The sequence below is a fragment of the Phoca vitulina genome, unplaced genomic scaffold, assembly GCF_004348235.1.
Source record: "Phoca vitulina isolate PV1807 unplaced genomic scaffold, GSC_HSeal_1.0 scaffold78, whole genome shotgun sequence".
Classification (NCBI taxonomy): Eukaryota; Metazoa; Chordata; class Mammalia; order Carnivora; family Phocidae; genus Phoca; species Phoca vitulina.
Genome location: NW_022589781.1, coordinates 1966693 through 1979405, shown reverse-complemented (window position 1 = coordinate 1979405; position 12713 = coordinate 1966693). Strand labels below are relative to the sequence as shown.

At 42.9% G+C, this 12713-nt stretch overlaps 1 protein-coding gene across 1 annotated transcript in view; it reads left to right on the top strand.

Annotated features, from left to right (window-relative positions):
- The window catches only part of FBXO28 (F-box protein 28), a 29505-nt gene extending 17969 nt beyond the window's left edge, over nt 1–11536 (top strand). Inside the window, 2 exon segments of the mRNA XM_032393938.1 lie at nt 4366–4561; nt 6820–11536. Of these exon segments, the coding sequence (XP_032249829.1) occupies nt 4366–4561; nt 6820–7214 (591 nt within the window). The 3' untranslated portion in view covers nt 7215–11536.
- Nucleotides 11537–12713: the final 1177 nt, after the last annotated feature.

Here is a 12713-nt window from a genome sequence, read left to right as displayed (position 1 = left end):
GGGTGGCTCAGTTGGTTAAGTGTCTGCCTTCGGCTCAGGTCATGATCTCAGGGTCCTGGGATCTAGTCCCGCATCGGGCTCCCTGCCCAGTGGGGAGCCTGCTTCTCCCTCTCCCACTCCCCCTGCTTGTGCTGTCTCTCTCTGACAAATAAATAAGATCTTTAAAAAATAATACTATAATTCTTTCTCAGTGTAACATATAATCTTGATCTGGTATATAGTTTCTATATTAGGTTATTCTTGTGTTCCCCCAGTTCCTGCTTCTGGATTTTACTTAAAAGTTCAGCAACTTTCAGGACACCTGGGTGGCTCAGTTGGTTGGGTGTCTGCCTTCGGCTCAGGTTGTGACCCCAGGGTCCTGGGATCGAGCCCCGCATCGGGCTCCCTGCTCAGTGGGAAGCCTGCTTCTCCCTCTCCCACTCCCCCTGGTTGTGTTCCCCCTCTCGCTGTGTCTCTCTCTGTCAAATAAATAAACTCTTTAAAAAAAAAAATTCAGGAATTTTCATACTTCATAAAAGAACTCATTTTTATAGTTTTGGTAGAATTCATGTCTATAGTAAACATTTCATTCACAGATTACTCTTTCACAAGCTACTTAAGTGAACCTGGGTAATATCTACATTATAGTTTAAATTAGAATGCCTGATATATATCAGAATTTTGGAATTTTAAACTAATACTTGGGAAAAAAGCATTTTTAAAATTATTTCCTGGGGCGTGTGGGTGGCTTAGTCGCTTAAGCATCCGACTCTTGGTTTTTGCTCAGGTCGTGATCTCAGGGTTGTGGGATCGAGCCCCGCGTCGGGCTCCACACTCAGCGCGGAGCCTGCTTGAGATTCTCTCTCCCTCTGCTCCTCCCCGCTCTAAAAATAAAAATAAAATTATTCTCTGAAAGAGTAGTCAAATTTACTCCTAGAATCAAGTGATAGGTTAAAGATGGCAGATTAAATACATATTACCTCGATTTCCTCCCAAAGCTTGCTCTTATAGTAAAGAAGCTAATTTTAAAAAGAAAAAAAAACGGAGACCCCGAGAGTGAAGTCAGGAGAGCAACAGCAACAAACTTCTGGAAGCTGGAAAGTACACGGGCCAGTGGTGGCTGGTTTAGCAATCTGAGGAAGTTAAAGCCTGGACGGGCCGCGGGGAAGCTGGGAGGCAGCGTCCTCTGCACAGCCGGCTCCAGAAAGCTCCAAGCACCGCCGAGAGTGGGGCTAACATGGCAGGGTGGGGCGCAGCTCTGCATTTAAACCTACAGGTCCCCTCCAACTCCAGACGGCTGGCTCATTGCCCTCCTGCTGAGTGAAAAACTAGGTCTTACTCACCGAAGGGGTTAAAATGGGGTCTCTGGACACAGAAACCATATGATCACAAGGACATTAAAAGAAAATCCGTCTGAAGAATTCAGACTCGTCGGCAGTTTGCCACTGTCAGTCCTGGAAAGGGATCAGCACACTTTTTCTGTAAAGGGCCAGGTAGTATGCATTTCTGGCTCTGCAGGCCACGTGGTCTCTCTCGGCTCCTCAGCTCTGAGAAACGGCCGTGGGCAGCATGTGGGGAACACACACGTGTGCGCATGTTCCAATAAAACTATTGACAGAAACAGCTGCAGGTCCAGCAGGGCCCCAGCAGCGACCCTTGACCACTGTATTGATATTCCGTCCATCTTCTGTTAGAACTAAGAGGCTGTAGGTGCCCGGTTCACTCTGGACATTTTTTAAGTCATCTGACAGAAGTCACACTTTTTACAGTAAATTCAGGGTCCATGTTAGCAGTTCACACATACTGAAGCACACGTAAACAGAGGCCAGCTGACTGTTCTGGGAAATACGATGAAGAAAGACACGGTGAGCCCCTTTTCTTAATTAAGGCATTACCAGTGGGCCCTGATAACGCTTCTGTGCTTATTGAAACCCAGTGATATCCAAAAGTCAGGATTTTCAGTGTAAGTGATTATGCAAGGTCACGAGGCTAGATTTCCCTGAGCAAACTGAAAATCTGAGAATTAGGTTTTGTTGGTTGGTTTTTAATGTTTTGGCCAGGGAGGCAGCAGGAGGAATGGCGGGATGGCATTTTGTAATCTCTTCTCCTTTTTGGGTAACTTCTCGTCTTGATGCAATTTCACATTTGCACAAAAATTGCAAGAATAGTACAAGGATCTCCCATATGTCTTTCATCCAGATCCCACAGTTATTTACCTTTTGTCCCGCTTGCTTTTATTCTTCTGTAAGTATGTGTTTTATTTTTTTCTGAACCATTTCAAAATAGTGGAGATACTGTGAACCTTTATTCTTAAATATTCTGATGTATTTCCTGAGAAAGGGCATTCTCTGAGCCACAGCACAGTTACCAAATCAGGAAATGTAACTTTGGTACGATGGCCTCTCTCACTGACAGCCCACATCAGATTTCACCACTGATCAGTGATACTCATCCTAGCTGCTCTTTTTCTCAGTCCAGACCCCAGGCCACGGTCACGCTAGACTCTTTAACCTCCTTAATGTGGAATACTTCTGGGCTTCCTTTGTGTAGCTTGATCTTCACTTTTGAAGAACATGGGTCCCTTATTTTGAGAAATACTCTTTCGAGTTTATCGAATGTTTCCAAAATGTTGTGTTTTTTGTTTCTTTTAAAATTGATTTCAATATGAAGACGTTCTTAGAAATCAGTATTATTTGGGAACATTTCTTCTTTTTACTGTGCTTGCCCCAAAGTAAATATATACGGTCCATGAACCTTTAAAATGAAAGAAGAAGAATCAATCTGTTCTTGCTGCTGCCCCCTTTCTCGGTGTCCCCACTCTGCCCCCCTTGGCTCCCCCCCCACTTTCCTGGCACACACCCCCCCGCCCCCACCCCTCTTGCCCTCTTCAGTCATGTCCGTGGTATGTCATGTATTACGACGCTGCCTGTTTTAACACGAGCTGCGAGCATGAGAGACGCACCGTATGTGGTCGGTAGCATACTTTGTAAAATATTATCTTAGCACCTCAGGCTCAGGAGGGATTCGGCATGCAGCATATTTGAAAGCTGTAGAAACAGCCATTGAGAGTTTGAGTGACCAGGGGCGCCCGGCTGGCTCAGTCAGTGGAGCGAGCAATCTCTGGGCCCTGGGTTTGAGGCCCACGTTGGGTATAGACATTATTAAAAAGAATAAATAAAACTTAAAAAAAATAAATAAAAAAGATTGCAGGAATGATGTGCTGAGAAGTAGAAAATCACAAGCTATTAAAAAAAAAAAAAGTTTAAGTGACCAGCCTAAGGCCTGTGATCTTTCCAGTAGACTTCAAGACTCATCATGCCCTTACATTCTTGCTGCTAAAGTAATTTTCAGAAAGTAATTAAGCCCATTTGGAGGGTGAAATATTTTGAAAATTGGGTCAACACCATGCTTTCCTAACATGCGTCATTGCCACCCCAAGTCACTCTGAATGGTAGAAGCAGTGCGGGTCGTCTCTCCTTCATCTTGTCCTTCAAGTATAACTTCAGGACAGAGGAAAGAGAATGGTTTTAATTTTATTGAAAATGTGGATTATCCCACTTGACTAACGTAATCTCTCTATAGTAAAATTTAGAAATGTCACCTTTCCTAATGGAAGACCTGAGCAAATGGAGAGACCTTTCACACCATTACCTCAAAGACCAAAAACAGTAAAGATAAGAATATGGTACAAGTTAGTTTACAGGTGCAATTTACCAGTTAGTTCTAGGGATTAGAGCTGAGGCCCAAAATGCCTAAGGAAGGTCTGGCTACATTCCAGCAAGAGGATTAGGACCCAGGATGGTCAGAACTTTGTTTCTTCCCCATGTACGTCATGCCTGTGCTTCCCCATTGCGATTACCCTTAAAGTGAAAAGGGGTCTCTCGCTACCCTTTGGTGATAGTGGGAGGGGGGATCCGAGGAGACCTCATCCCAATCCATAGCAGGTTTAAGAGAAACAAAAGCTCCGAGGCCAGAGCGCCTGGTCCCAGAGCAGGAAGTCAGGCTGGGTCCCCGGGGCTTTGAGAAACCGTCAGGCTGGAGTGAAGTGGGTTTGGGTCAGTTTCTGTAGCGGCTTGTACCTCCTTTTTCTATCACCCATTTACACGTCTGTCGCCCTGTGGTTTCCCTCAGAGCAAAAGCTGTGTTTTATTCATCCTGAGTCCTTAGCCCTAGCACCTGATACAGAAAATTTTAATAAATGTGCGTGTGAGGCCCATGAAGCATTATAACAAGCCCAGAGCCGTGCGGGACAGACGGTATTGTCACCAGGGGCCAGCACCTCAGTCCCGTCACCCCGGAGGTCTTTACCAGGATCGCACAAGAAGTGGTGAGTCATTTTCTTTTAAAAACACAATGGGAAGTGCTAATGAGAACTCCTTGTTTTAGGTGATTGATGAGATTTATCGTGTGTTGAGATACGTCAATTCTACCAGAGCCCCTCAACGAGCTCATGAAGTACTTCAAGAGTTAAGGGATATCTCCTCCATGGCGATGGAGTACTTTGACGAGAAGATCGTGCCCATTCTGAAGAGGAAGTTACCAGGATCAGATGTGTCCGGAAGACTCATGGGCTCTCCTCCAGGTACTCTTGTTGGTGTATTCAGTGTAAAGCAACATTCAGACACAGTTCCCTAACTTGCTCCCTGCCCCCACACTTAATCATACATCGAGCCCTTTTCTGTGTCTGTAAATAGTATCTGCAACATGATTTTTAAGGACACATTGATCACAGACCGTAACTTGTGTAACTGACCGCTGCTGTTAGGCACATTTGCAGTATTTGAACTACACTTTGAAGAACAATCCCCTGGCTGTATCTTTGTACATATCCGTAACTATTGACATACAATAAATGTATTAGAATTTCTGGGTAAAAAGCCACAAATATGTATGTAGGGTTTTTTTGTTTGTTTGTTTAGGGTTTGTTTGTTTGTTTGTTTGTTTTTTGATGTTTCTGACTAGTTAATATCCATTTTGCTAAAACAGAATTATAATATACCAGATAAAACCCAAAAAATTCTTCATGGAATATTCACTTAATTATTTCAGCCCCTAGAGGGTCTGGCTGCTGCTTGGAAAAGACAGGGTACGTAAGGCTGTTTTGAACCCTATCACTGCTTCTGTGGTAGCTCTTTTGCAAAAGTATATCCTATCCGAGGGGCACCTGGGTGGCTCAGTCAGTTGGGCGTCTGCATTTCAGCTTGGGTCATGGTCCCAGTGTCCTGGGATCGAGCCCCGCATCAGGTTCCTTGTTCTGCGGGGGAGCCCGCTTCTCCCTCTCCTCCCCGCTTGTACTCTCTCACTGTCTCTCCTCTCTCTCTCTCAAATAAATAAATAAAATCTTAAAAAAAAAAAAAAAAAGTATATCCAATCTGAGAGATTTGTGCCCAGATTGGTCAAAATATTTTCAACCTTTGCAAATACCTTACATCAGGAAAACCTTTTTTAGTAAGACATTTTGTTCTGTTTGGATGAGTTAGCTCCCTGGGAGTGCTCAGTGGGGTGACCGAGTGGCTGTCCGTAATTGAATCATAAAGCCTATGGCATCTCAGCATTCATACATCAGTAATTTATTGAGCACCTATTATGCGCACAGCACTGTACTGTGTCCTGTGGAGACTAAAAGTAAGTGTAATACGTGGTGTCCACCCTCAAGGATCTTACTGTGTCAAAAGGTAAGACATACCCAGGCTCAAAGTTAAATTATCATTGGCAAGAGAAATATTTTAAAGAAGGGTCCATTGAAATGCCAAATGAGTAGCAGAGACAGGACCTTAAGGAAGATAGAACCATTGTTGACTGGTCTAAGAGTTCACAAGAGGTAAGAATTGATCCAAGCCTTGATGTGTTAGTGGAAATGAGATAAAGGTAAGCAGAGAAGGAACAATGCGTCAGTCCAGGAAAATATTTATATGTATGTACAAGGAGAAAATTGTTACGACGGGTTTAGGGTAGGAATGGATCCATCTAGTCCTTTTAGAAAACCTTTAAGAGACAACATTTTTTAGGGTGCCTGGGTGGCTCAGTCGTTAAGCATCTGCCTTCGGCTCGGGTCATGGTCCCAGGGTCCTGGGATGGAGCCCCGCATCGGGCTCCCTGCTCTGCGGGAAGCCTGCTTCTCCCTCTCCCACTCCCCCTGCTTGTGTTCCCTCTCTTGCTGTGTCTCTCCCTGTCAAATAAATAAAATCTTAAAAAAAAAAAAAGATGTATTTAAAAAAGGAGAGAGACATTTTTTAAAAAGGACGTTATTGGTTTATGATAGTGATTTTTATGCCGATGTTACCTTGTAGTATTCCTAAAACAGAATGATTCCAAAGCTGTCTTTCTGCATCACCTTGGAACTTCTTCATGATCATCGTGTGTGATGTAACCCACTTTTTGATGGTATCCATGTTTGGCTAACGTGGAAGCTCTTGTATAGAGCTAAGTGTAGAGAGAATTTAAAAACATGATAGACCTGTGCTTCTAACTCGAATGTTTACATTTGCTCATGTGAAAGAAGATAGAAAATAGTTCTATTCTAGTTTTACTGCTTGTGTTTTCTTAGTAGGTCTTAAAAATGTTCTCCAATGTTTTAGTACCAGTTGATGCCGCTAAATGTCCTTCTCCATTTCCTGGCGATCCACCCATTGGCACATGAGCCCAAGCATCGGAATTCAGACTCATTTACTGTTAAGACAGGGGTGTCTGATTAATCCATTCAACCAAGTAGATTGCCAAGAGAAAATTATCGGAAGTGATTTTAGAAGGATATTCAGTTTCAAAAGAAGTTTAATGACGTATTACCGGTAGTGAGACATTTTAAGTGATTAATGACCATTTAAAACCATTTCTCCGCAGTTCCGGGACCTTCTGCAGCCCTCACAACAATGCAGCTCTTCTCTAAGCAAAACCCTTCACGACAAGAGGTTACCAAACTCCAGCAGCAGGTTAAGACAAACGGTGCCGGTGTGACTGTTCTCAGGCGTGAAATTTCCGAGCTTCGCACCAAAGTGCAGGAACAGCAGAAGCAGCTTCAAGACCAGGACCAGAAACTGCTAGAGCAGACCCAGATCATAGGCGAGCAGAACGCGCGGTTAGCGGAGCTGGAGCGCAAACTGCGGGAAGTCATGGAGAGCGCGGTGGGAAACTCCTCAGGGGCTGGGCAGAACGAAGAGTCTCCTCGGAAACGGAAAAAGGCAGCTGAAGCCATAGACTCCCTTAGGAAATCTAAGCGTCTCCGGAATAGAAAGTAAAGGGGGGGAGGGTCCTGGCTCCAGAGGAAGACGTGGCTTTAGCAGCTGAAGCAGTTACGCACCTCAGGACGCCCCGGAGGCTTCTGGTCTTTCAGAAAGAATACAACTTCAGCTTGAACTCTTCACAGTTGGGACAGTCTTCTCCCGCTTCTCCTGGTTGAACTGATGCACAGAACCTTTTTACTTTGCAATAGATTTGTACTAACCAGACCTGTCCTATCATGTTTTGAGGAGTTAACTTTTTTTCTGTGCAGATAATGTTTAAAGTAAGTTTATTTGTTCTTGCATATATGCACATTACAGAAGGATCTGAAACAAACCAGTCTGGACAGACTAGGAGTTAAGTTGAATACAGAAAATGTCCTGTTTCACTTGAAAGAAAAGACCTACTTTTTAAATGGACAGTATCTTGTTTTAAAAAAAAAAAAAAAGAAAAAGTTGACTTTTTGTTATAAGTGACCTTTGTCTGGAATGTCTGAAAAGTAGTAAATGCTTTTTGGTATCGAAGTAATGGGTAACTAAAACGGACTTCCATAGTGTTGACTGTAGGAGGGGCCTCTACAGTATTGACTATATATTTTTATAAACTACTGGCAAGGGACTTATCCAGTTGTTCTACACATGTTTTCAGTTCTCTTCTGGGGCCACGCCCTGCATTTGCATGGATGCATGCACGCATCGCCTAGTCAGCTCACGTAAAAAGCTCTTGCACTGGTATTGACCTTGAACCTCTCTACTTCTCCACTTTCTAGAGCAGCGTTAGTTTATTTGAGCGCCTAACATCTTCCACCACCACAACAGCTTGCCTCCAGGGAGGGATTAGTCCTTTTGTCCTCCGGTTTTAGGGGAGCGAGGGAGCATTAAAGCTCATCGCTTTCCCTGTTCTCTGTAGGGTTCAGGTACAGTAGCCAAGGCAGAACCCCGAACTCCAAGGCTCTGTCAGTGTCGGACCTCTGGGGACTGGTAGTGGCCCTTACTCACCACCGTGTGTGTTCATGGATCAGTGTGATCACCACGGGTGTGAGCAGGGGACTCAGCTTATGGGATGCAGTTTTGCCATTGAAAGAATGCTCATTGAAGAAAATCCTACTATGAAAAAGCATTTTGATCATTTCATTTCTGGGGGATGACCTGAGGGAAGCTTTTAAATATTAATTTCAAGCTTTCCTTATCCTACAACTTTAAACAAAAGCTTTAATTTCGTTTGCACTCCTGTTTTGAGCGTGTAACTGGAAAAGCATGTCTTGCACTGTTCACACTTCTAAGCGGTCACTTTAACAACCTCCAGATTGTGTGCAGTGGTTTCTTTCCCCACTTGTATATTTTTGAGACCTTCAACTATTACTGTCCTCGTTTTCTGTTAATGTACTAAATTATGTAGTTATTATTTGACTGATAAGTTCTTTTATCAACTGTCAACAACTGTTGCCTTGGGCTTCAGTTCTTTAAAATAGGTTTAGGTGTAATATAGAAAATTATCCCCGTCCAGGTGGGAGTTTGACACCTGCATAAAACCTAAGGTTTTGGTAAGTACCTTAGTTGAATAAAAGCACAAGGTTACCGCCCTTTTTACCCGTCCACCATGACACGGTTATCCATCCTTTAACCTCACCAAACAAAACTTTTTCTTACCCATTTTTAAGATTGTCCTTCCATAATACTGTCCTTAGATTTTGATCAATTCTCTGTCTGACTTGGAAACTCCATTTACAATGTAGTATGTTTTCAATGAAAAAAAAAACAAAAAAAAACCCACCATATAACATCCAAGTGTTTCATGGTTTGTTGGGAAGGTAATTTTAAAATAAACAATTTCCAAAAAACATTTGTCAGCCAAGGTCATCCATAAAAGTCCCCGTCTGGAACTTGTTTTCTTGGCAGGTGTCATTTTTGTAATCCTAGGATTTAGCCATACTGTCCTAACTCTGGAGCAGGCCTACTGGAATACTCATGGCCGTGAATAGTCTGCCTTCCCGGTAATGGGAAGACTCTATTTAGAGTAACCAGGTAACATGTTTACAGGTTTACAAAGTAGGATCCTTACGCATCAAAGGGATACAACCTCAGATGATGAGCAGTTGTTCATGAATTATTTAAAGTTCCTGGGTTTCTTTTTAAACTACACCTAGACACCCTAAATGTATGTAGAATCTTCCATTAGTTAGCATGAGTATTTGGCTTTCGTAGGAAGCATCCACACTATCAGAAGGTAGATTTTCTGTTTCAAAATCCACACTTACACAGGATTCGCTCGTAACTGTCCAGAAGGCCCATGAGTTGCACTTGTTAATGCACGAATGTTCCGTAAGAGTAGGAGAAGAAAGCACTACAGTTCAGTCGTCTGTTTAAGTCTTAAATCTGACCTAAGACATCTTGCTAAAAAACACGTTAGGCTATGGCCTTGACCGATTTGATAGCTGTTACACTTGCTTTGGGATAGCATAGTGGCATTTAGGGTTCGACAGATCACTAATTATTTGCATCCGCTAAAACCGACATGCCATGGGAAGGTTGCAGACTAGCCTCCCAAACGGGAACCATCTTGCCCAGGGTTAGACACCAGCGGCTTCAGCGTCATGTTGTCCTGGAACGAGATGCCATGAGTTCCTCGGGTCCTCTTCCCTTGGCTGTTTCTCAGAGGAGGCTTCTCTGTGTTAGCGGGTCACTCCCACTTGTGACTCGATTATGGCGCAGCGCCCGCGACACAGACCCGAGGGGAAGAGGCGTCAGGAGCGAGGGGGACTTGCCCCCACCTCACCCACCCAGGGCCCCCCGCGTCTCTCCCACATGGACTCGGCTTGGTTTTCACGTAATCGAAATACAGATTCTTTCAGGACGTGAGGTTACAGAACCTGCTGCTTTTCAAGCTCCTTTGTCGCGGTGCAGAGCCTGAAGTGACGAGGCAGACGCAGACGGAGCATAATGCATCGGACTGTTTTAAAAACTGTCGGGCTGCCATCTGGTCTAAAGCCACCGGTTTTAGAAGCAGCTTTGTTTTTGTTTTTGTTTTTTGGTAAGACGTGTTTTTTGGAATACTGAACTTTACAGGGGCTTGCCTTAATCTCTATTTAGTAGTTTCAAGGTGTATGCGCTATTATTCTACTTGTTAAAATGTTGAAATAATCTATGTAGCCCCGAAGGTGGGTAAAACAGTATGAGTCATGCCTAAATAAATAAGCTAAAGGTGTCGCTATAGCTGGATTTTTTTTTTTTTTTTAGAAAAGATGGACATATGAACAGAGGCTATGTGTAAGAAGCAAAAACCATGGCACCTTGAGATTGCACTATTTTATGCATTGTTTTCTATGCCATTTCATAGCCTGCACTTTAATCTCCAAAGAAACAATGTATGATGTCCCAGTTCCTGATCAATAGGAAACTGTTTCCTAAGACAGGGCACTTAATTCTGTTTTACTGAGTTTCTTGGAGGTGGATCCCTTTCCTGAGTTCTCTATTTCCTTAGCCATAATATTTTCTAGGATCTAGGAACTCCTGATCTTGTATGTTTCCAACGGTATAGAATTTTAATTTAATGTAACGTAAAATCTCATCCTTGGTGATCAGCACATTCTTACATGCCGCCCTAGCAGTGAGTACCCATCTGTTAACAGAGCCCTCTCGAAATATCACGTAAGTACGATCTGAAGCCAGGGATAGAGGCATTCTTGAAAGTAAACGTCCCATACGATGCAGGCTCTCAGAACCGGCTATTTCTAATAGAGAACACATAAGGTCCGATCTGATAATGCCGTCCAGTTTCTTGAGACCTGAGTCCCTTTAACTAGTCCACGAAAGGTTACGAAGTTAAAACTCCTCGGAAATAACAAGCTTCTGTAGCCCGCTGAGGTCAATTCTTTTCAAAAAATACTAAAGCAATCAAAAATGAAACTAGCACTCGGTTGACTGCTGCCCACCATTTTCTTTTTAGCAGCAGTACTTTGTGTTCGTGGTAAGTATAGGCTTAAGTAATGTTGGCCTTTTCCAGCTTTTGAAGAATCTTTGTTAAATTCCTAAAATTCAAAAGTTAAATCCAGATTTAACTTGTGTCTGAAGAGAACCATGGGATTTAGAAGCATATTGGAAATCTATGAGGTCCATTGCCAAAGTATACTGGTCCATATTCAAAGCTATACCAAAAGTTTAGAAGTGTTTTTAAAATTCCTTTATGTGGTACCATGTCTGTTTACTTATGCTCATGAGCACCAATAAATTACTAGTTTGCCTTCTGGAATTTTAATTGTTATAACCTAATTCAATTATTGGAAGTGAAAAGCACCTCCCGCTCACACAACAGGGTACGTGAATAAATGTGTTGGAACCAGTGCTACTTGTTTTCTTTGTATTTCCTGCACAAAAGATGGCGGAGCTCCGCTTCTAACAAACGCTGTGTTGCTAGCTACCGCCACCGGAAGCCTCGTGCTGTGTGTGTTTTCCATCTGTTCTTCCAGTCTTCCCAGCGGCCTGGTGAAGCACGTGCGCCCTATCTAGGGAACTTGAACACTGGTTGAGCAGCATATCTACAGTATGAGACACCAAGTGCCCAAGTGGGGTTTGAACACAGACCTTCTTGCCTCCAAAGCTCACGTGCTTCCCACTATGCTGTACTACATTCGGAACCAGCTGGGAGCTTTGAGACTCTAGATTACATTAATTCTAAGTTCAATAATAAATATACATACAGATGAACATTCCATACATCTACTAGGAGCAGTCAGTGACAAAATTGCTAACGTTGAGTAACATACAGAACTTAATAACACAAAAAGGCAGCGCTTGGAGAAAGCAACTTTTGTCCTGAAGTTTTTTGGCAATGGATTCACCCTAAGCGTGCAGGTAAAACATTTTTAAGGCTTCTAGGACCTGTAATCCTATATGAGGCAGTCCTAACAGTAGACAGGGTCCAAGGCCACTAATACAAGTCCAGAGTTGCCTTCCTATAATATATGTTGCCAATCAATTCAAGAGTGATCACCATTGGTTCTTTTGCCCTGTCAGGACGAATACCAGTTCACTTTTCAAAATTCCCTCCAGCTCTAAAATAAATGTTCCGAATTTCAATGAAATGAAAACATACAAATCAATCTCACAAATTGGACTTCATGAAAATTTAAAAGTTCTGTGCATCGGAAGACACTATCAGAGTTAAAAGACAACCCACAAAATGGGAGTAATTATTTGTAAATCATGTATCTGATAAGTGGTTAATATCCACAACGTTTAGAGAACTCCTAAATCCCAGCCGTGAAAAACAAAGAACCCGATTTAAAACTGTGTGAGGACTAAGACATTTCTCCAAATCAAATGGCCAAAAAAAGATGCTTATCACCACCCATCAGGGAAATGCAAATCAAAGCTACAATGAGATACCACCTCCCGTCCACTATGATGGCTACTATATTTAAAAAACAAAACAAAAAACTAGAAAGTAACAGTATCGGCGAGGATGTAGAGATACTGGAACTATCCTGCTCTGTTGGCGGGCAGGTAAAATGGTACAAC